The sequence below is a fragment of the Doryrhamphus excisus genome, linkage group LG11 (assembly GCF_037039965.1).
Source record: "Doryrhamphus excisus strain RoL-2023G ecotype Guam linkage group LG11, RoL_Dexc_Guam_v1.1, whole genome shotgun sequence".
NCBI classification, from domain to species: Eukaryota; Metazoa; Chordata; class Actinopteri; order Syngnathiformes; family Syngnathidae; genus Doryrhamphus; species Doryrhamphus excisus.
The window spans coordinates 17,914,594-17,936,484 of NC_136367.1; the positions used below are offsets into that span (position 1 = coordinate 17,914,594).

At 41.6% G+C, this 21,891-nt stretch overlaps 3 protein-coding genes and 1 pseudogene across 6 annotated transcripts in view; 1 reads left to right on the forward strand and 3 right to left on the reverse strand.

Moving 5' to 3' along the window:
- Nucleotides 1-1,826: 1,826 nt before the first annotated feature.
- On the reverse strand, nt 1,827-11,572 carry rbm5 (RNA binding motif protein 5). 2 transcript variants are annotated; one of them, XM_058088464.2, is made up of 25 exons: nt 11,434-11,572; nt 11,185-11,219; nt 10,221-10,389; nt 9,025-9,183; nt 8,871-8,940; nt 8,381-8,454; nt 7,648-7,731; nt 7,359-7,419; nt 6,990-7,049; nt 6,745-6,905; nt 6,437-6,534; nt 6,252-6,339; nt 6,099-6,161; nt 5,879-5,933; nt 5,158-5,258; nt 4,924-5,059; nt 4,751-4,842; nt 4,505-4,672; nt 4,288-4,428; nt 3,780-3,866; nt 3,508-3,684; nt 3,353-3,427; nt 3,172-3,272; nt 2,963-3,092; nt 1,827-2,885 (listed from the first exon to the last, which is right to left on the reverse strand). In XM_058088464.2, exons 2-25 carry the CDS (start codon nt 11,199-11,201, stop codon nt 2,760-2,762), a joined length of 2,493 nt encoding a protein of 830 aa, XP_057944447.2. In that variant the 5' UTR covers nt 11,202-11,219; nt 11,434-11,572; the 3' UTR covers nt 1,827-2,759. The 2 variants fall into 2 exon arrangements, with proteins under 2 accessions (XP_057944447.2, XP_057944441.2); XM_058088458.2 differs by having other exon boundaries at nt 10,209-10,389.
- Nucleotides 11,573-12,004: 432 nt separating this feature from the next.
- On the reverse strand, nt 12,005-13,926 carry brk1 (BRICK1 subunit of SCAR/WAVE actin nucleating complex). Its single transcript, XM_058079114.2, has 3 exons — nt 13,763-13,926; nt 13,253-13,335; nt 12,005-12,459 (listed from the first exon to the last, which is right to left on the reverse strand). The coding sequence occupies exons 1-3, from the start codon at nt 13,878-13,880 to the stop codon at nt 12,433-12,435; spliced, it is 228 nt and encodes a 75-aa protein (XP_057935097.1). The 5' UTR covers nt 13,881-13,926; the 3' UTR covers nt 12,005-12,432.
- A 594-nt stretch (nt 13,927-14,520) lies between these two features.
- Nucleotides 14,521-15,599, reverse strand: LOC131127771 (glutathione peroxidase 2-like; annotated as a pseudogene). Its single transcript, XR_013629412.1, has 2 exons — nt 15,336-15,599; nt 14,521-15,051 (listed from the first exon to the last, which is right to left on the reverse strand). The product of XR_013629412.1 is annotated as a glutathione peroxidase 2-like (transcript).
- A 241-nt stretch (nt 15,600-15,840) lies between these two features.
- The window catches only part of tex264b (testis expressed 264, ER-phagy receptor b), a 28,751-nt gene continuing 22,700 nt past the window's right edge, over nt 15,841-21,891 (forward strand). For both annotated transcript variants that reach the window (XM_058079595.2, XM_058079606.2), the window contains exon 1: nt 15,841-16,236. In XM_058079595.2, the coding sequence (XP_057935578.2) occupies nt 15,982-16,236 (255 nt within the window). In that variant the 5' untranslated portion in view covers nt 15,841-15,981. The remainder of the gene's footprint in view (nt 16,237-21,891) is intronic.

Sequence of the window (21,891 nt, forward strand, 5' to 3'; positions counted from 1 at the left end):
CGGTTGGCTCCAACAAACACTAATTTCCAACGAAATGCATTCTTAATCCGGGAATGAATAATAATCATAATTACATTTATGAATATATTTTAAACCCCTCTTTTAGTTTAAAACCGACATTTTAGTATCAATTTGACATGAATATCATAAAGTTATGCCTTATTTTAATCAATGTCAGCATTATATTTTTTAAATACATACATGTTTACTTAATCTAGTATCTGGAATGCTTAATGTACCGAATTAATTGTAATTAATTTGTAATATCAGACCTTACAGGCATGTTTTGTAGCGTGTTGCATTAGAAAATATACAATATGTGTATATTTCTCAGTGAATTTATGGATTGTGTTGTAGTACTGCAGTAGTACTAGCAGTATTCATACATTCATACTTAACTATGAATGAAATAAAGCAGCTTTAAGTCTATTCCGGTACTTTTAAGACCATAAGATACAGACCACGATCTGTCAAGAGTCCCCCTGAGCCACATGGTGGTCCTGACGTCCGGACTTGTGTAGTTTGTTTGTTTGCTGGTTTAAAACCAGTAAGACCCCCCCCCCCCCCCTCTTTTTGCGGAAGAGACACAAATCATAGAATTGATTTATCAGTTTAAAATCACCATTATTCTTATTTATCACCTCTTATGAGATATTCTATGGTATGGAGTTATATTATATTATTTTATATTATCTGCTGAAACCGGATCGATCCAGTGAGGAACACGCGTGGTGAAAGCAAACACAATGAAAGACATATTTATATATTTGAGATAGAAGATAGGACTTACCAAAAAAAGGGTTTTGTTGAGGAGATTGTCAGATTAATTCCTCAGACGTGGAAGGAAGGGAGGTTCTTCCTGGTGATTTATTTGGACTTGTTTTTAGGCGCAATGGGAGCGCCAGCAGCGAGGGAAGCTTGTGGAGGAGAAATGGTCGGCATTGTGAAGCACATTGGAGCACAAACTGTGGGGGTTGGAGAAGGTCCGCCTCCTCTGGACGATCCAACCCCCCCCCCCCCACACACATACACACACCTCCCACGCTGCCGCCTCCTCCAGGGTGAGGTACGTTCGCGTGGTTGACAAGCCAGGTCAGTGTATTATATTAAATCATGTAAATAATGTAAATAATCTATTATCGTCAAACCGATACCTCTGACTTCGTGCTTCTCAGGACTGATAACTTTTTATACCTTCATATATAAATATAAATATATTTTACACGAACCTGTAGTTTTTGCACACTGTCAGTGGCGTCATTAGGCTTCAGTCCCCCTACAATAATTTGATTTTTATAATATATATTTTTACATACAATATAAGTTGACAATTTTGATTTTTATATATAACATTTGTATATGTAATATATTTGATACTTATTTTTACAGAAAAAAATCTGTCAAATTTCATTTAAGGCAAAAGTAGGCTAATATTAGCCACCTACTACTACCACTAAGTAGTACTAGTAATAATCAGAAGAATAATGATAGCAATAATAATAGCCTAATTATTTTAGGGGGCTTCAGCCCGCCTGAAATAAATTGATATTTATATTTAATAGTATTTTTATATTTATTATAATTTGATATGTTTAGATATATTATTTCATATATATTATAATTTGATATTTTTTTTATTTATTTTTACAAAAGGTGCGTTAAATCTAGTGTTTGCTTAGTATGCTTGTGGTGGAGACATGCCAATGTATATGTATCAATTCTATTTTAAGACAGCACAGAAACTCTGCATATGATTATTTTACAGCTCCTTCCCTCATTTGCAAACCCAAGTAGTGCAACCTCAAGTTTTAACAATGACACAGCTGTAAAAGAGGATTTCTCGTGTAGTTTATTTTCCCTAAACAGACAAGAACTTTTGTATAAACTGTACAGTCTTAATATACTTAAAAGGAAAAGTGTATTTTTTTTTCCCCCGTTATCCACAACCCTTGTGTGACACATGAACAAACAACCTCTCTTCTGTGCGTTCTAAAGATATAAAAGCAGATAAAAAAGGAGTCATCAGCAAGAATGGGATGCACTCATAAAGCCTGCAGGAAAAAACATAATTCAACATTTCCATATGACCTGCATATTGACCAAACTACAGCCACGCCACAGCGGCTAGTGGCTAGCTTCAGCACAGACTGGCTCCCGATGCCTCATGCTACTAGCCAAAATTAAGGCTACAGCCACTGTTTGATGCTAGGTGTAGCGTTCTTGTCCGTGTTGCCGTGTAAAATCAACGCACCCAGGAAGGGCTTTCTGCTTAAAATGAGCAAAATACTGTTAAGTATTCCATGTTATCATGAATGTATCCATTACTGTATGCATACAGCGAGAATAGAAAACCTTGGAGGTTTCTGGAGGCGTTTTAATAGCAGCCTTTCTAGGCGGAATAGTTGTGTGTCCCATTACGAGCATTATTAGCTGCCTCTTTTTCCGTTTGTATATCATTAGAACGCACAGAAAAGTTTGTTCTTGTCACATAAGAACTGCAGATGATGGGCAAAATTAAAGTGTACTTTTCCTTTAAGTCAACATCCCATTAGCACCACAAAAAGTAAAACAAACTACGTATCCTGTGCATATGTACAATGTATAATTTATATTTACTATTTAAGTTCACATGCCTCAATATGAGCTTGGTTCCGTTGTGTGGTTTTGGCCACGGTGGTGAGAGGCAAGATGGAGGAGCGGGAGAATGTCCTGCCTTCAAGGAATCTTGGGAGCATTCACTTCCGTCTGAGGCTCATCGTTCACTCCAGCTCAGTGAAGCGAGCAAACATGGCTTTGCGGACTGCATCTTTGTACGTGTCTGATGCCGACAGGGTGTAGTTGCTGCCTTTGGTGCCGAGGCCGGCCCCTTTTGTTCTCAGTTGAGCCTTAAAAGAGGCAAATGGAAGAGAATGAGGTGATGTGGCACGTTCACCTCAGCGTTCCACTCCAACTAAATGAATACCTCGATGGGAGTCGTGATGCCCTGCTGGTTGCGACCAAGACCTTTACCCTCCTTCCAGCCCATAGCTTGGAGCATCTTGTTGCCAATGTTGTCGCTGTTGAGGCCATCTTTGGTGGGCTGCTCGTAGTTACTACAAGAAGGGACAGATTTGAACCTTGAGGAAAACATGACTTAAGTAAATCATGCTAACTTATTAGCAAGATACCCACACTGCTGGAGCTGGTTGGGAGTATTTCTTCTTTTTGGCGACGGGAGGTTCAGGGATGCCATATTTTTCTCTTCTCTCAGCTGCTCTGTCTCGGTACTTCAACTGTGCGCACACACACAACACACACACACTTTGTAAGAAGCAAATATTCCACTAGCACCGTAATTATCTTTGAATCAAACCTCTGATTCTCTTCTCTCCAGCTCCTCCAGCTCCGATTCACTCATTTTGGATCGGCGCATGACTTCCAGGTTTTTCTGAAAAGACGGATGACATCCCACATGAGCAAAAAGTTGAATGCGGTCGTGAAGTCAGACGGCGCGAGAGTGCTCATTACCTTGTGGAGATCTGACAGTTGTTGGTGTCGAATTAAACTTTCCTTGTTTGGGAACTGCCTCCGGCACAACAAGCAGGCCAGCTTTTTCCAATCGGTCATCTTGTCCTGGCCTCCGTCGGCGCCCTCGGCTGACTCCTCCGGGTCACTGTCGCCACTGTAGGCTGCCACTAGGCCAGGCTGATGGCACAGAAGAAATAAAACACATTTACTTCTAATGCCATACGTCTTCTTTGCCGTACACACAATATGACAGAGGTGGAAGAAACACTCACCTTGGAGACGTTGCCAGAACTGCTGGCCGCTTCCTCTTCTGGGACATTCATCATCTCGGGAGGGATTCTGTCTAGAACTCCGGCTTGCTGAGAATGGAATGAATACATTAGATAAAAATGATGTACAAATTGACGAGGTGTCACAAGATCTCGTCAGATTCAAACGTGACAGGATTTCTCGTGGGCACTAGACCTGCTACGATATTAAATAATTAATAATCACACAATAAATGACAACAAAGTGGTTCCCAGGTGGAGGGTTCACTCTGTGCATTGTGTTTTATCGCCTTGGCCTGTTGCATAGAACAATGCACAGTCTGTCTTGGTGGGCGAAGTAGCAGAAGTGTGCAATGCAGTAGAAATTAAACGAGTAGAACACAGTCACATGTACAGGTACTTGTTGCGATTTTTTTCCCCCACTGTACTTTTCTTTGAAGTAATGTTGACATCTCGTCGCGTGGCAGCCATTCAACTAAATGACGACAACAACTCAAGCTTGCTGGCGTACCTTCTTCTCAAATAGCGTGAAGCCCGCATCAGCAGCTGCCGCCTCCTTCCTTTCCTCTTGGCTGATTGGCTGGAAGCTGCTCTTAAAGTTATCCTTCTGCTTATTGAGACTTTTAGCCCACCGCTCCATGTCTTTAGCAATCTGGGGTGGGACATCACAAAGCATAAAAAAGGTGAGGAAGTGAATATTTGTACTGATATTTACCAAAGTATGCTACCTGTTGAGCAGTTTTGCTCTTGGGTTTTTCCTTCTTCTCTTTTCCTTCTCGAGGTTCTTTGGCGCCGGTGGCACTTTGTGCAGAGTTTGCGTCGACCGAGGCGGGGACATATGTCTGCTTCTCGTTGTCCCAGTAAAGATATTGCTGAGTCTGAGAGTTGTAGTAATACTGCGGAGAAAAAAAAAGGAAGTGCATCATGACATCGTTCAGGACATGGACTAACGTTGCGACTGTGTACTGCTTTACATGCGTGTTTGGGTCGTAGTACAGGCCAGTCACAGCATCATAATAGTAACCAGAGGCCTCATCATACTGGTAAGTGGATGCATCCGGAGCACCTGTGCCAATCACAACATATTACAAACTACAGCACATAATCACTCAAGTCAAATATGGTGAGGAGGAGTAAGCGTTCATACCGGGGGCAGCATCTGTAGCCTCTGCAGAGGTTGTGGCTGTACCGGCAGCTGTTGTCGTGGCAACAGGCACAGCTTCAGCAGCAGGGAGAAGTCCGGTCTGGGATTTAGCCTCCAACTGCTGGCCAAACGGCAATCCCTGTGACGAATACACACGCCGCGCTTGTTCATTTCTTCAGTGAGGCCAACTAACCACAGCAGCATTCCACGTCAAACGCAACTCACTGCACACGCTACCTGAAGAGCAGGCTGGGCAATTATATGAGGTTGGTAGACTTGGACAGCCGGGGAGAGGACGACGCCAGCTGCAGTCGGAACAATCTTCATTCCAGGAGCGGCTAACATTGGACACAAAAGTTTTACACATCAGTGCAGTCCATTTATCTGCTTGCATTTCAGCTCTGACTGAATGTTAATATTATTTTATGTAAATATTTCATCAAACAGTCGTCCCTTGTTTATAACGGTTAATTGGTTCCAGACATGAATTTCTGTGATATAGGCTTCAATGATAATGGAATATGTTTGTAGTTAAGCACAGAACACCTGTTTATGACTTTGGTTTTTAACAGAGCCCCGTAGAGAAGAAATAACACCCTTTAAACTCCTATAGTTGATTATGACACATTACAACTCCTATACTGCAGGGCTAACCCATTAGCCTGTCTTCTATATTTAAGACTAAACCTTAAAAATTGGGAACACATGGGAGACAAACATTTTCCGATCATGTGGAACAATGCCATGGCTGTCTGCAGTATTAAGGTAATGTACTGTAAAGTATCAATGTTGTGTCAATACTGCCACCTCGTGGCCAGATTATACTTTGACTAATAATAAACTAGTCTACCACAAACAGCCCTCATTTATTACTTTCCTGAAAACACACGATACAGCAAGGGACGACTGTGTTCCATACAGGACGGCCAACATCTAAATTGTGGTTAGCGACCGTTACCTCCAAGAAGCCCATTCTCCTGCGAAGTGCTGGCTCCTGCAGCTTGATAAAAAGCCTGAAAAAGGATGCAGCAAGGTCAGTGGAATACATTTGATTTTGAGGTTTACCAATCTAAATTAGGATGTGTTAACCGCCACTAGATGACACCACAAATACAATTTTACTTAACTTCCAACTACCACCCATCCAACCCACACACCCACATGCCAGTGCTACTTACCTGTGACATTGGAGGAAAGCCCTCTTGCAGGAGGCTGTACTCTGAAGCTCCCTCTCCGCTGGGCTGGGGTTAAAAGGGGCAAAATAAAAGCAAATACTGTAGCTGAAAACTTGCAACAACAAAAAGACTGATGTTGACAGAAACGGCACCTACCTGACTTGAGGACCACTGAGCTGCAGCGATTGCTGTGCTGGCGACAGAGAAGGCGCTGACACGATTCCCGTCAGGAAGTAAGAGGTCCCTAGTGAAAACCAAACAATTATTCCAGCTACACTTAACATACTGCATGTGTCAGATTCAGAAATCGTAAGATAAAAGCGGCTAGGATGGCTACGCACTTTCTGGCACTCTTGGCATAGTCCACTCCAATTGTCTTCCCATCCAGTTTTAGTGGAGGCTGCAGTCCTTGCAAGATGGTGAGCAGCTGAGAGGCCTCCTGTGTTAAAAGAAAAAAAAATAATTAATAGATTACCTCCCCGCCCGTGTGGACATTCAAAGATCAATGTTTAATCAATGTAAATTAGGGCTGTCAAACGATAACTTTTAATCATTAATTCCACTGATTAATCACCATTTTAAAATTAATCATGACTAAGTATATATATATATATATATATATATATATATATTTTTTTTTTTACTTTACCAGAGGAGAAGACAGCTGAACAAAGGCAAAGCCCCTGTTCTGGCCCGTCTGTTTGTCCTTGATGAGGCGAATGTTGTTTGGGGAAAGATTAGCAAATGGTGCCAGGACGGTCATGATGGCTTCCACGGTGCTGTGGGGGGCTATATTTCTCAGGATGATTGCTGTGAATGAGAATGAACAAAATGAGTGCATTTCCACACATAACACCGTGTTCCAAATTAGGGGGTGCAATAAAAAGGGCTTACTGTCGCCACAGTACTCTCCGCTGGCTTGAGTTTCGGGGACATCATTACTGTTTGAGTCTTCTGTTGACAGACAGACAAGACGAGGTGCAAAACCTTGACTTTCAGAGTAGTCAACAAAATGCAAATACAGCTACAACCCTTTAATGAGCCATGACAGGATACAGGTTTGTAATTAAGTCAATAGTTTGAAATACATGCTCTCTCCCATCTAAAAAAAAAAAAAAAAGTGACAGCACTGTATGTCTTGCTCGTAAGCTTTCACAACTCCAAAAAACAAACAAAAAAAAGGCTGATCTGCATCCCAACACTGCTGCCTCTGACTGCTCGGATGTTGGAAGTCGGTGGCCTCCTGTTGATTTCACTACTTACCAACTTTGGCTGCTCCACACCTGAAGCACTTCAGCCGCCTCCGGAAATTGTACAGGCCACACTGCAAGTAACCGTTCACATCATTTTTATTATACACCTGCTAAAGCCCCAGCGGCACTGCCTGTGACAACTTGCAGTCAATATTGATGCAGCACACCTTATTGATTAGCCCCAGATGCCACCTAAGTTCTACCATTAGTCTACACACAAGCTAACATGACTGCTGCTAATCAAGCATGAGCATATGTGCTCGTCTATTTCATGGCATAACAACAGAGCACTAACTTACAGTATTGCAGAGCCAGTCGGCATAGTTGTGTCTGGGATGACTGTAGTGCATGTCCACACTTTTCCCTTGGATGACCAGGCGTTTCTGAAAAAGGAATGCAAGTGTTACCCGCCTATTTGTGGCGTGTGTTGATCTCAACTCAACAGAGTAAGCATTCTGGAAGGGGAGAGAATGGGGGGGGGGGATGTGAGGGACCCCCAGCACATATCCTTTGTGCTAAAGACAGACATGTGATGTATGTGATGTGTAAGAGGGTTTCTTTAAGTGTTTGGGACCCGAGTGCCCAGACTGAGCTGGAGCAAAGTGTATTATGTGACCCTGAAAGACAATGCTGACTGCTCTCTGCAAAACCATACATGAGCTTCCCACAAAAATGTTGGAGAAAAAAGCTAAAATGAAACAGGGAGATTAAAAAAAATTCACTCCATGGCTTATAAAAAGTCTGTTTGCAGTTAACTATCAAAATCTAATCAATAATACCAGTATTGATATCATGATCATGTGTTAACTGTGTTAATCAAAAGAGATGGCCTTACAATTCATAAAAAAGGGTAGATGGTATTATTAAACTATATACTTGTTCAAAATAAGCCATTTATCCACAAACCAACAATCATAAAAAAAATCTGCTCTGTGGCATAGAATCTATTGGTCTAAAACATTTTGGTTGCCTTTGGGGTTATTTTCCCTAGATCTCCAAGATTAAAACTAGACTTGGCGATTGTGAAGCAACCTGATTGGTCTCCATCCATCGGGTAGCATCTTGCAAGTGATAAAAGTCCACGAAGGCGAAACCACGGCTTATACCTAGAGACAGCATTCAAATATAGACGGGAGGCGTGTTAGTTAAGAGTCCAAGGGCATATTATTAAAACTGTTCCACAAACTGCTTCACGACCCAGGCCTTGTGTGGTAAACAACAGGCCGCTCCTTAAGAGTTTTACCATAGCAAAAAAAAAAAAAGGTAAAAAAAACGGGAACACCACTGATACCAATGTTCACGCCAGGCTAACTAATACAATGTGTGCCAATGGCTCTTGTTACTTACCTTCACAGGATTCATAATGAACTGCACTGATGGCACTTGGAACCACCATTTTACGTTGCTTAAGAACTAACCCGGCCATGCTGCTATGGGAAAATGGGTCTGAACGGAAGCAGATTTGCCCTACGGTCAAAAAGACTAGGGGAAAGGCAGGGTGCATCATGTGTCCCACTCTCACCTGTCTTCTTTTTCATCAGTCTGACATCGGCGGGCTGGGGACCCTCCAGCTGATCAATGGCGAAACAAATCTGAAGGACAAGCGGGCAAGAGGATGGTTTAAAAAGGCCTTCAGCCTCAACACAAGGGGACGCATACGTGCACAAGATGCATACATCTTCTTCGGTGACGTGAGGAGAGAGACCCCAGAGCATGATGGTCTTGCTTCGCTTCTCATCGCCAGCTTCTCTTCTGTAGTCTTGATCTGGGTAGTCTCCGTCCGAATGGTACCCATCTTCTGATCGATCGCTGTTGCGTCTTTTCCGTTCTCTTGGCTTGGATACAAACACATCAGTTCAAACATCAGTGTGTCTGTGTGAAGGTTTCATTGAAGTGTCTTTTTTTCTAAACAGAGGATCTTTATAATGTAGCATTGTGTAGTGCTTTAGTACACGAGACTGGAAAGCACATAGAGCTCACATTCAGCATTAGGTGTGTCGCTGTGTGTCTTTGTAGTCCTTTCGACAACAGGAGTAGGAATTGTGTGTGACGTGGTGACGGAGTTCGTAGCCAATATGGTATGTCTCACACAGGTATACTACACCTGGATATATTGGAGCTTTAATACTAGAGATGCTGCCACTGCCACTTTGTTTAAGATGCTAGGTGTATCCCAATAGACTTCTACACCGCTATGTACATCTGTGCAATACTTTGTTTTTTATATTCAGTATAGTTACTCCAGACTCCATTCTCTGTGCAATATCTGATCAACCTCCATGTGTAATATTGAGGCTCTAAATGCAATATTTTAAGTTCTATGTGAAGTATTTCTATAATGCCTCATATTAACTCACTAGCAAGATCTCAGTGTATACACTGGTCGTATATCGCATCTCGTTTCATATTATCTGCATACTGTATTTGTATATAACTCTGGGTAAAACTGTTGATTTTGTTAATACTTGGGTTGTTTATTTTTCTAAATTGTGTATTTTGTACTGCTTAACTGATTCTGTACTCTTGCTGCTGTGCAATGCAAATTTCTTCACTGAGGGACGAATAAAGGCATATCTTATCTTATCGTTCTTTTTATGTTGCCATGTGAAATCAATGCAACCAGGAAAGAAGTTCCCAAAATACTACAAGGATGTTATTATAACTGTACCTGTTACTACATGCTCACAGCATGGATAAAAAAACTATTTTAGACTTTAGGTGTGTTCCATAACATAAATATACACACAAGAGAAAGACATGTCTCACACAAAGATTGCAGATGATTATGATGGGCAGCATTCCAAAAATGTTGCTTTCTGAAACAACAGGACTCCCAATAAAAACAAGAGAAGAAGCATACAGGCATAATCACCTCTGGACTGTCCCTGGATCCACGGCGTTCTCCCTCACTGCGATCGCTTCGCCTCTCTTCCGCCCAGCGGCGGTCACGCTCTTGATCCCGCTCTCGTCTGTCACGCCAATCGGAATCATCGCGTGTCTGGTCGGAGCCATACCTGCCGCTCCGTTCAGATCGACTTATCCTATTTGACAAAACATTAGAAGGACAAATGAAGCAACAACATAAAAAATATCGCCCAACCCTAATGGCTATCTTGCGCTTTCAAGTAACTTTTGGCATGTCTTCTTCCTGGTCTTCTTCCGGGATATTTAGCGGTAGATGGTATTCCACTGTTCATTACTGCTAAAATACAAGGTACTCGTCTTTCGTTCTTGTTTGCGCTCCAGGTACAGAATTAGGTAGGCGGGAAGTTCATGTCCACTCAGTGACCCGGTAGGCTACCACGTTAGTCAATTATAATCATGATTTGGCATCAGTCCCGGAAACAGTTGCCTCTGCATTTGGAAAATGATTTTTTTTAATTAACTTTTTACTTTAGAATGTCAGCGAAAAAAAAAATCAAAATTGTAGAGATAAAAAAAGAGACAGATGCCGACATCGAAAGAGCCATATATGGCTCGCGAGCCATGGGTTCCCTACACTTGTGCGTTTCCATCTGTTGACCTGCATTTCAATGTCTGCAACAATGACTAATAAAACTTGCATAAAACCCTTCTTTGAATGCTAACCAAATAGCACGACAATGTCGAATCGTACAACAGACTACCAACATGTGGCAGGTCGGTAAACCAAATCATTTTAATGGCTACATTTGAAAGATATTTAGAACTCATGTAGCCAGGCAAAGCGAGAGAAGCTTTAGTGATACGTAGTTAAAAAAAAATGCATCGTCTAATATTTTTTGACGTCTGCTTGAAATGACCGTTGCATTACTGACATTCTAACTGACATGGCGGCGAACGCCGCTGGTACTCACCTCTTATCTGCTCCCATTTCTCCCCTACACAACCTCTGCAACACAAACATGAAAACATTATTAAAATTAATTAGCCTGTAATTACATTCACAGGCACGAAGGGAAACTGCAGCAACTGAAAACGTCAATGGTTATGGTGGCGCTAAACGCTCTCATTTGCAAGTCGTCATTTCACAAGCGTTCAAAAAACGACGTAAACTCACAGCTATTAAAGATTACATTTTGCAGTTACAAGTTAAATAAACTCACCCGTACGGTTAGTTAATGTTGACTATACTATGTGGAGATTTCAACGCAATATTTGCGAAATTGAAAACCTAATGCGGTCAAGGACTTCTAACAAAACGACGACACCTTCTTCTTCCCAGCATGCATTGGTGTTTTAATGCTCCACAGTTCTATCCCGATTTTGCCTTACAGGCGCCTATCGACCTTTTTGTTAATCATCCAACGTGTATCCATCAATCTGAATTTCATTTATCGTCATTGCTTATAAATATGTAGGGAATAACGTCAAATTGTGTGCCGTGTGGCTCGAGAGTCAGATATGTTTACTGATGTCCGAAATAGAGCAATATTCTTACCTGAAAATAATAGATCAGGGCAAAGTACCGCCAAAAATCGCCATTTTGCAATTCTGCGGCCTACCCTCAAGTATTTCAGTGGCGTGCTGAATTTTATACATTTCATATCATTTCTCAATAAATATGTATTAAGCAATATTAATGCATTGGTTAGGTCCAAAACATATTTTACACTATGAAAAACCACTGGTCTAAATTATTTTCAGCAACAATGTATTTGTCAAACAGCAACTCAGTTGTTTTTCTTATATTTTATTACAGTTTGCAAATGTTGAGACGTGACCAACAGTACACTATACACATCAGTCCTTAATAAAGACCACATAACAAGACTTGTTGAACTTGGCACGAGAGGATGTTCCCCCACTCATCAATTCTGAACTGTGTTATTGACATGGTGTATGACACATTCCCTTCCCTTAAGCGACAACCAAAATCCACAAAATGTTATCACTTTAAGTTAATTTCTTAAAAATATCATGCCGAGGAGACACGTACAAATGTTGGTGGCATCAGATGAAACAAGCAACACTAGGAATATAATGCATTAAAATAAATGTGCAGCAAAACAAAGGGTGGAATCCATCACAAAAAAAGAAGATATTCTGGGACAGCGGGAGTTGGGAAGACAGCAGTGGGAGGCTGCGATGGTCCATGAAGACGTTTATGTCAAGGTTTCTCCTTTAGTCACCTATAATGACAGATAAACAAATTGTATACATGTTGGATGCTACACAAAATACAAAAAGTCATACTATTACAAGCATTGTTGAGGATGTCTGATTAGACAAATAGTCAAAGGCGGTCCTTGGTTTTATGGAAGGATGTTATGGACTTTAATATGCCTCCATAGTGGCAGCGCACCAAACAAAAGGAAAGCTATCACCAAGGAAATCAACATGAACAACATAAAGGCTCAACGTCGGCTGCTTTATTAGTCCTAGCCACGCCACGACTGCAACCATCATTAAGGATAAATATTATTGAATGCTAATGAATGCTAGCGGTGTCATGGAATCTGTTACAAGGATCTGGGAGACCCAGACTAACTAGCCTGGGATAATATTTTAAGAAGGTAGAAATGCCTCCAAGCTACCACCATTGATAAAAGTAATGTGTTTTAATTGGTTACTTTCCTTCTTGTATTTAATAATTCTATTATTGTATTTATATGTCATTTATGTACTGTGTATAGTGTGTATGACTTCAGTTAAGTGAAGATTTCCGACTGACAGTACATGAGACGTGGACATACATCACAGTCTAGGGAGGAGGACCACCTGTATTTAAGTACAGGATGGCAGCTGCTGCATTCAGGTTCGTGTGGGAATTTTGATAAACAATTCAAATCAATCAATTTACTAATTTTACTACTAATTTTAATCAAATTACAAGTTACACTTTGTTCTCCAGAGCAATACTAGTTTATTCTTGTGATTTTACCACGTTGTCTTAATACTCAAAATAACACCCTTTATACTTACTCTTGCTTCGATGTATTCAATTCTCCTCTCCAAGGCTGTCAACTTCTCATTGAGCGTAGCCAGACGAGATCGACATGACATGTCTAATGGGGGACATGATGCAAGATTACATTTTCGGCTTCATCCAACTATGCATGCATCTCCAAATGATAGACTAATGCACATCATCAATACACAAAAGCATGTATGAATTGTAAATAAATGTTTACAAGAGCGAGACAACTAGCCACCTCGCTAGCATTAGCAGATTGCTGTGAGCAAGCGGCTCGAATAAACTTGCTTAAGTTTAATTTGGTGGTATTTTAAAACTAACATTAGTTAATAACGACAACAAAACGTAAATACAGCTCGACAAGGACATGCCACTTTAACAAAAAAGAACAATAATACGCTTACAATCCTATCTGGGAGTGGCTAAAATGAACATCACTAGCATGCTAACGACGACAGGAGAGGCTAATCTCTCGGTTTGGCGAAGCATAAACATACACCGTAGAACGCTAATCTTACCGAACGAGTTAAGGAAGTCGGCGATTTTCTTGATGCTGCTTGTGATCACTTCAATATACTCCCGGTTGGCCCAGTCTTGGTGGATTTCTCGCTGCACTGGGTCTTCCTGGCCGGCCATGTTGGATGAGTCGAGTCGCTCTTTGAGTCCAGCTGCGCAAACCGGAAGTAGACCGTAGAATGCCTTCGTTATATATTATACGTTACTTGTTCCTGTAATTCTGCTTATACTGTTTTGTACAATTGAAGTTTGTAATAAAATATATATTACAAAAATTATACGTTACTATTTACAATAAAATGCGAACATTTTTTTTCAGAATTTTAATATTAAAGTAAAGCCACTGTCTGCAATATCACACTAATTAAACCGCGTTTCTATAGTGGTCCCCTGACTATAGCTGATTTTGTTGTTGTATAAAATCAATTTGGCTTATTTATGTAGTATGGTATGTCAAACATATGCTTCCAGATTCTAAATAAGGTCTTCAACATGTAAAAAATGTACACATTCAATTGATAAGGACAGAATGGTATCAATTTAACAAAATAATTATTATGCATTTGTTGTAAAAGTGCACAGCATCATTAAGTTGCACACACCTCCCAGGTAAGTACTTTAACCAAAATGTTTTATCTTTGTAATGACAATTTTTGAGCTTGCCTCAGATCTCATTAAACTGTGCAGGTGTACCTAAAGTTGTGTCTGATGACTTATGTGCTTATGTGCATTGTAAACCAGACAGTAATGACTCATATCCTTTCAAATGAAATGTTTATTATTGTCGTCAAATAACTTGGCGATACAAGGCCACGCTGTGTCTGAATCAGTCTTTTACATTGACATCAGAAACTCCCCATCCAATATTTCAAGGAGTATCATCATTGAGTAAAATGGCTGAACAGTCACAGTGTAAAGCAAATATCATCCATCATTCATTTCACTCGACTTGCTTAAGAAGCTCCTTAATATCAGCTTCTATGTCAACAGTGTGGAAATTCCTGCTGTAGCGCTTATAAGGCAGCCCACCCGGACTCACCAGGAACTTCTCAAAGTTCCAGGAGACGTCACTCCGACGGACAGGGCTCCAAATGATGAGCTTGGGATCTGTCATGAAAGCCATGGAATCATCACAGGGGAACGGGAGCTTTTCTTTCAGATAGACAAACAACGGATGGGCATCTTTTCCGTTCACATCCACTTTCTCCAGAAGCGGGAACTTTGGTTGGAAGCCATTCCCTGGACGGATGTACTGCAGGGACCTCAAAATCTCCTCATTTTTGCAGTTTTCCTGTAATAAACAAAAATGGATGTGGTGTTATTTCAAACACTATTCCTACGGACATTAACCGTGCCCTGTAATCTATTGATAAGAGTGAAAAAAGTACAGACTATTATGACATTGTGTGGATTATGAAATACTTAACCAATTTACTTAACCACCCTGGTGGTGTTGTTGTTTTGGCTAGTTATGCCATAACTAACAACTTAAGGCGCCCCCTGGTGGTGGCCAATTCAGTGACTAATGTATTGTTAAATAATTGAGCGCTTTTGGAGCTCGGCGTCTCTCCCTACCTGATGTCCAAACTGATTGCAGGGTACACCCAGAACAACGAGGCCTTTGGAAGAGTAGCGGGAGTGAAGGTCGTTCATCTCGGTGTAATCCCTGGTTGTTGTTCCTCAGAGAGACGCCACATTCTCAACGAGGACCACCTTCCCTTTCAGCGAAGAGAAACGCAAAGTTTCGCCAGTCAGTAACTTCGCAGTCAGATCGTAAAACCTTCGTGCAGCCATTTTATTCCGGAAGTGTGTACAAAATGTTATGTTTATCTTTAGGTGACCCAGCCCAGCCCCTTTTAGTCATAGATAAAGGGCTGGCTAAGATGGATTGTACCACTTTTTTACTTGTTTAACTGTACTGTACCATTAAGTGATTTAAATGTCGAATACATTACAGGAAGAGGAAATAAGGGAGTAATTTAATTAAGTTAGCTTACTAATAATGCAGCCATCTTTGTAACATGCGTTTGAAACTATTACCTCCCCCCTGAAAGGGCTGTAATGGTACGTTCCAGGAAGTTTCATTCATTGCGGGTCCAAGTGATTTCAACGCTAGTTCATCCAAAGTTCTCCTCGCAGTGAATGAGTGGAAGTAGTTTGTTTATTTTCTATACAATAACATTCCACGTCTACAACACAAGACGACAGTTATTTCTCGATAATGTCCGAGTGGACGAGCGTGTGTGTGGCCGTTAGCTTGTCTCTCGGTCTTTTGCTGCTAGCAGGTTACTTTTTGTACTCGGGACTTTTCTCACAAATCATCGTATTCACTGGATATCCTCCTATAAAGAAAGCCACATTTGTTTACAAACTTAAAGAGGGACCGTATAAAAACTGCGGGGAAGTTTTTAAGGAAGCGAACAGTATCGGACCGACGCTTTCTTGCATGGGGATATTTTATGATGATCCTAAAAAGGTAAGCAAAACACAAGAGAACAGGTAAAGAAGACGTACTTTGCACTTGCACTTTAAAGTGTACTTGTTTAATTAAAAAAGTCAGTGTTACGGATCAGGGTTGTGCAGTGTTTGCTTTTGGTCGCTAGATGGCGACAGTACCTTTCCATCAAGACCAATCAACTCTAAACTAGAAGTTACATTAAATCAGCACAATAATCATGCATCACGTCAGAAGTATTAAAAAAAACTATATAGCAGTCAGCAATGACCTTTACAGTTTTCATAACATTTTGGATGCATGACTTGTGATGCATATGCATGAGGAGTTGGCCTCTGTGTTGATGTTCAGATTCCAAGCTTAATTTGTAGTTTTGGGGTGTCCTAATTGTTTGCATTTATAAAACCTTCTTTTTAATTGAAACAAGGTTAATAACAATAATAATAATAATAACAATGTGCTTCATATACAGCTCACATGATAGAAGTGGAGCCTTGTTGGTGCTTTTTGGAGGCTTTATGGTGGAATAGGTGCATCCCATTACATGCATCCATTTTTTATCTCTTTTTATATGTTTAGAACGGACAGAAAAGAGAGACATGCTCATGTCTCACATAAGGACTGTGGATGATGGGCAAAATTCCAAAGAAGGGTAATACGAGTGTAAAGGTGACTATAAGCACATTATTTCATGTCTAGAGGGCTCTAATAATGTTAAAAACCATATTTACAAGTCATGAACAGGTGTTCCACACCATAACTAAGACGTATTTTGTGGAAATACACAAATCACGGTCAGGTCTGGAATCAGTTATTACCGTATACCTTGGCCACAATATGAGGTCAGATCAAGTGTACGTGTGTAGACTCAATTCCACGCCGTAGCACGACATATAAAATGTAGTTAGTTGGAAGTGTTTGAGATGTTTTCCTGCCTTCTGTTCTCGGAGAGCTTGTCCAAACATATCTGAGTCTGTGCACAGCAGGCAATAATGTCTGTTGGAACCACTCCTGATACCTAATCCCACACAATGTCTGCAGCCTTCCAACTCATGCGGTGCTTTTTCCCACCTGTGAATCGACCAGGTGTACTTTATTTTGCAATAGTCTTTATCCAAACAGACCTCGCAAAGAAGCAAAGCAGGATGGAATCCTGGAATGGTAAATGGCGTACATATTGTTTGAACGCAACACCCCCCAGTGGTTATCACATGTACACATTTTTCATGTTTTCATAAAAAATATGAGCTGTGTTCATTTTCAAGCATATTGAGGCTGCACGGCGGACGAGTGGTTAGCGCGCAGGCCGACCTAAGTTCGATTTCACCCTCGGGCATCTATATATGTGGAGTTTACATGCTCTCCCAGTGGGGGTCCTCCCACATTCCAAAAGCATGCTAGGCTAATTGGCACCTCCAAATTGTCCATAGGTATGAATGTGAGTGTGAATGGTTGTTTGTCTATATGTGCTCTGTGATTGGCTGGCGACCAGTCCAGGGTGTACCCTGTCTCTTGGGATAGGCTCCAGCACCCTCCCGCGAACGTCGTGAGGATAAGCAGTAGAAAATGAATGACTGTTGCTTTCCAACATGGACCCAAGCTGGAGCACACTGACCTGAATATAAGACGCTATTCATGCCCCAGAATTCAGGGTCTAGAAAGGAATACATACAAACCAACGCGTGGCACTAAAGTCACACAAGTCAGAGATTTTCTTCCTTGTACTCAGGCACACCAGCTGGAAAAAAAAAAGACACAGTGGAACCTTGTTTTTTTTTTTTAGCACAATAACGTTCCAAAAGATATGACCAAAATCCAAACACACAAAAGTGGAATCAATTTGGTCCCGGGGGGTGCTGGAGCCTAACCCAGCTGTCTTCGGACGAGAGGCGGGGTACACCCTGGACTGGTGGCCAGCCAATCACAGGGCACATATAGACAAACAACCATTCACACTCACATTCATACCTATGGACAATTTGGAGTCGCTAATTAACCTAGCATGTTTTTGGAATGTAGGAGGAAACCGGAGTACCCGGAGAAAACCCACACATGCACGGGGAGAACATGCAAACTCCACACAGAGATGGCCGAGGGTGGGATTGAACTCAGTCAGGTCTCCTAGCTGTGAGGTGTGCGCGCTAACCACACGACCGCCGTGCAAAAATATCAACTAAGAATGAGGGCTGTCACAACTAGCTCGTTTTACTTATTTATTTACAGGGTGTACCCTGCCTCTCGCCCGAAGACAGCTGGGATAGGCTCCAGCACCCCCTGCGACCCTTGTGAGGATAAGCGGTAGAAAATGAATGAATTTGTTTCATTTTGTGAAGGTATCTCTCCCAAGAGAGGTTTGAGAGCCTTGGTATGCTGTATGTATTTGCTGATGATGTTTTTTCAAACCGCTTCATTGTTGGCCCCTCTGATCTCAGCTGTTTCTTAATTTTCGCAGAACCTTTCAAACGTCTCATCAGTAGAATCTTCCTTTAATCCTCTTTTCCCCGGCTGACAATTAAGACAGCATTTGGGTGCCGGCGCTGCACCGTCTCAGCCCCCTGTTCTGATTTAAGTTCAAATAATTGGTGTAATGATCTCAGCTCATTAGTGTCCGAGCCGCTGGATGCTTTCAGTCCCCGACAGGAACCCCAGAGAGTGCTCTCAAATAGGAGAACTTCCATTTGGCGTGGAGCTGGGGAGACACTTGCCATTGATGTTTGCGGTGAGAAGATTTTTCAAAAGGTGCAGCTGACAGAGCAGCAGTGTCTGCATGACTACTCTCGCCCCCTCACTCCTTTTTCCTCCCCTTTTTCTCACGTTTACCAGCGTTAATCATTTCCTCTGGGGAAACCAAAGACCTCAACAAGGGCTTGAGTTGGTCCGGAGATGGTTGCCATGGATACAGGACTGGAGTGGCTCTTTTTTTGTTCCTTGAAAAAAAAAAAAAAGTAATCACATATTCTGGGCCCTGCTCATGAATTCTTTCTACGAGACAACTCTTCAGCTTCAAGAGGTGTTTCCCTGACCTAATGTGCCCCCCCGTCCTCTCCCCTGCGGCTGTCTTCATCCCCTACTAAGATGTTTACGTCCTATCCACCTTCCCATAAGCAACCGTGGGCCGCTGTGGTGACATTCATTAAAATGTAGCGAGATGAGGAAAGTTTCAAGGAGCCGCGGTGAGGTCGTAGCATGACGGAAGCCGCAGAGGACAAGCTGGTCAGGAATTAGTGCGGCTGGTGTTCTTTGTGGAAGCTGATGAAATAGTCGACAATCGAACAGAAAGTCCATGTGAAAGTCTTTTATGAATATCAAGTATGTATGCCCCTCATTGTACAGGATCACGGGTAAGCTGGAGTCTATCCCAGTTGATTGGAAGGCAAGAGATAGAACTGGACCTGATTCTTCCTTTTTTTTAATACCTTAGAGCGGTGATTCCCAACCTTTTATGATCTGGAAACATTGGGAGAAGCCGGAAAACCGATCCTGAAGATGTCAAGCTTTGACCTTGTGAAATGCGTGGGGTGAAAGTGTACGTCATAATCGCGGATTGGTGCATCGCTTCACTTTTAAGGACATGATTTCCTTTGTTTCGGGTACCGCAAGGGAACAATAAATAGAATACTCAAAATATGTAAACTGGGCTGCACGGTGGACGAGTGGTTAGCTAGGAGTCACAGCTAGGAGACTAGTGTTCAATTCCACCCCTCGGCCATCTCTGTGTGGAGTTTGCATGTTCTACCCGTGCATGCGTGGGTTTTCTCCAGGTACTCCGGTTTCCTCCCACATTCCAAAAACATGCTAGGTTAATTAGCGACTCCAAATTGTCCATAGGTATGAATGTGAGTGTGAATGGTTGTTTGTCTATATGTGCCCTGTGATTGGCTGGCCACCAGTCCAGGGTGTGCCCACGCACGCACGGGGAGAACATGCAAACTCCACACAGAGATGCCCGTACGAGATTCCAACCCAGGTCTTCCTCATTTTCTGACTGTGTGGCCAGCATGCTAACCACTCATCCACAGTGTGGCAACATGTAAATATATACTGTATAATGTCATTTATTAGTATGTAAGCCACACCCACTAAAACAAGATTTGTACACATATAGGCCACACCCCCTCACCCTCCTAGAAACTAAAACCTTTCAAGTCGTCTTCTTCAGCATCACAATTGAACAGCCTCACAATTCCTTCATCACACACTTTGTCAGTCTCTCTCGCTCTCTCTCTCTGGTTGTTGTCTCTAAGCAAATTTGGCATTTAGCTTGAGCTATCCTCTCCGTGAAAAAAATGACACACACAGGCTTTAATCCCACTACACACCGTCACCTTCCCCTGCTTGCACTGCTTCAAAATGTCCTCAGATCGACCTCCACAGCCAAGTAAGAATGTTTGTCAACGTTTCTCACATCTGCTGTTGACAAAGGCTTGAGCAGGTTCCATGGAAAATGTGTATGAAGACTGTATCTTTAGCACGACATCCAAGTCTTCATCCACCAAGACAAACATTCTTTCGGCATCGGAATCCCGATGGCAAAACAAAACTGTTTCTGTTGACTTGATTGACAGCCAGACAAAACGCATACGATAATATGATTTAAAACAGACCGATATGTTGTTTTTTTAATGATTGGAATTGTAGCCGAGCTAAGTCCACAACTGCTGTATAGCCTATACAGTATATGCATAGATAAACAGAACAAGAAGCTATTGCTCTAGCTGGAAATGGAATCCCGTGGTTACCAAAAAAAAACACAGTGAACTCCCACAATGTCAGGAATTGGTGCAAGCTCGGCTCATTCATGATCAGACTGCAGTATGCGAGCCATAGATACGGAACCTTTTTCACACCGTGTTTGACACATTATCTTTTTGTTTAGGAAGCTCGTCCCATACAATCATTAATATCGATGTGGAACAATGATTAGACGTTGCTGTCAGATTGACTCAGACTTTATTGAATGTGTCGTAAAATGCTTATAGCTCCCCGTTCGCATTTTTACACTTTTTAGATCTCCACCAAGATATAAGATTGATGGAAGCAAAGGGTGCCCTGCAGACGTATTGGATCCGTGAGGTCAATACCTCCAGTTTTGCTGTAGACCCAAAACATTTGGGGTTGATAGCAAAAGATGAATATGAGCGGCAAGAGATTATTTGCAGCTATTCTATTGTTTTCACCTTTTGTTTGTATTGGAACATGTGACTGACAGGTGTGTCCTAAAGGGTCGGGCACCGTTGGAATTGGAACGATTTTGGTTCCGATTCTGTACCTCCATTCCGTTTCCTAAACAATTCTTGATTCTGATGCTCTTAGGTGGCAGGGTCATAAAAGTTTGTGGCGTCTCCTGATGGTAGTCATGTGCTAGTAGTCATTTATTCATTCATTTTTTTCCTTTTTTCTTGTAATATTGTGTCTTTATTTACATAATATTTTGACTGTATTATTGTAATAAAATTTCCTAAAATTGTGACTTTATTCTTAGTTTTGGTTGTTTCTCATGATATTTGAAACTTTTAAAAAAATGTTTATATTTTCATCTCTAATATTTCATTCATTCATTCATTTTCTACCGCTTATCCTCACAAGGGTCGCAGGGGGGCTGGAGCCTATCCCAACTGTCTTTGGCCGAGAGGCGGGGTACACCCTGAGCCTTTTTTCTTGTAATATTGTGTCTTT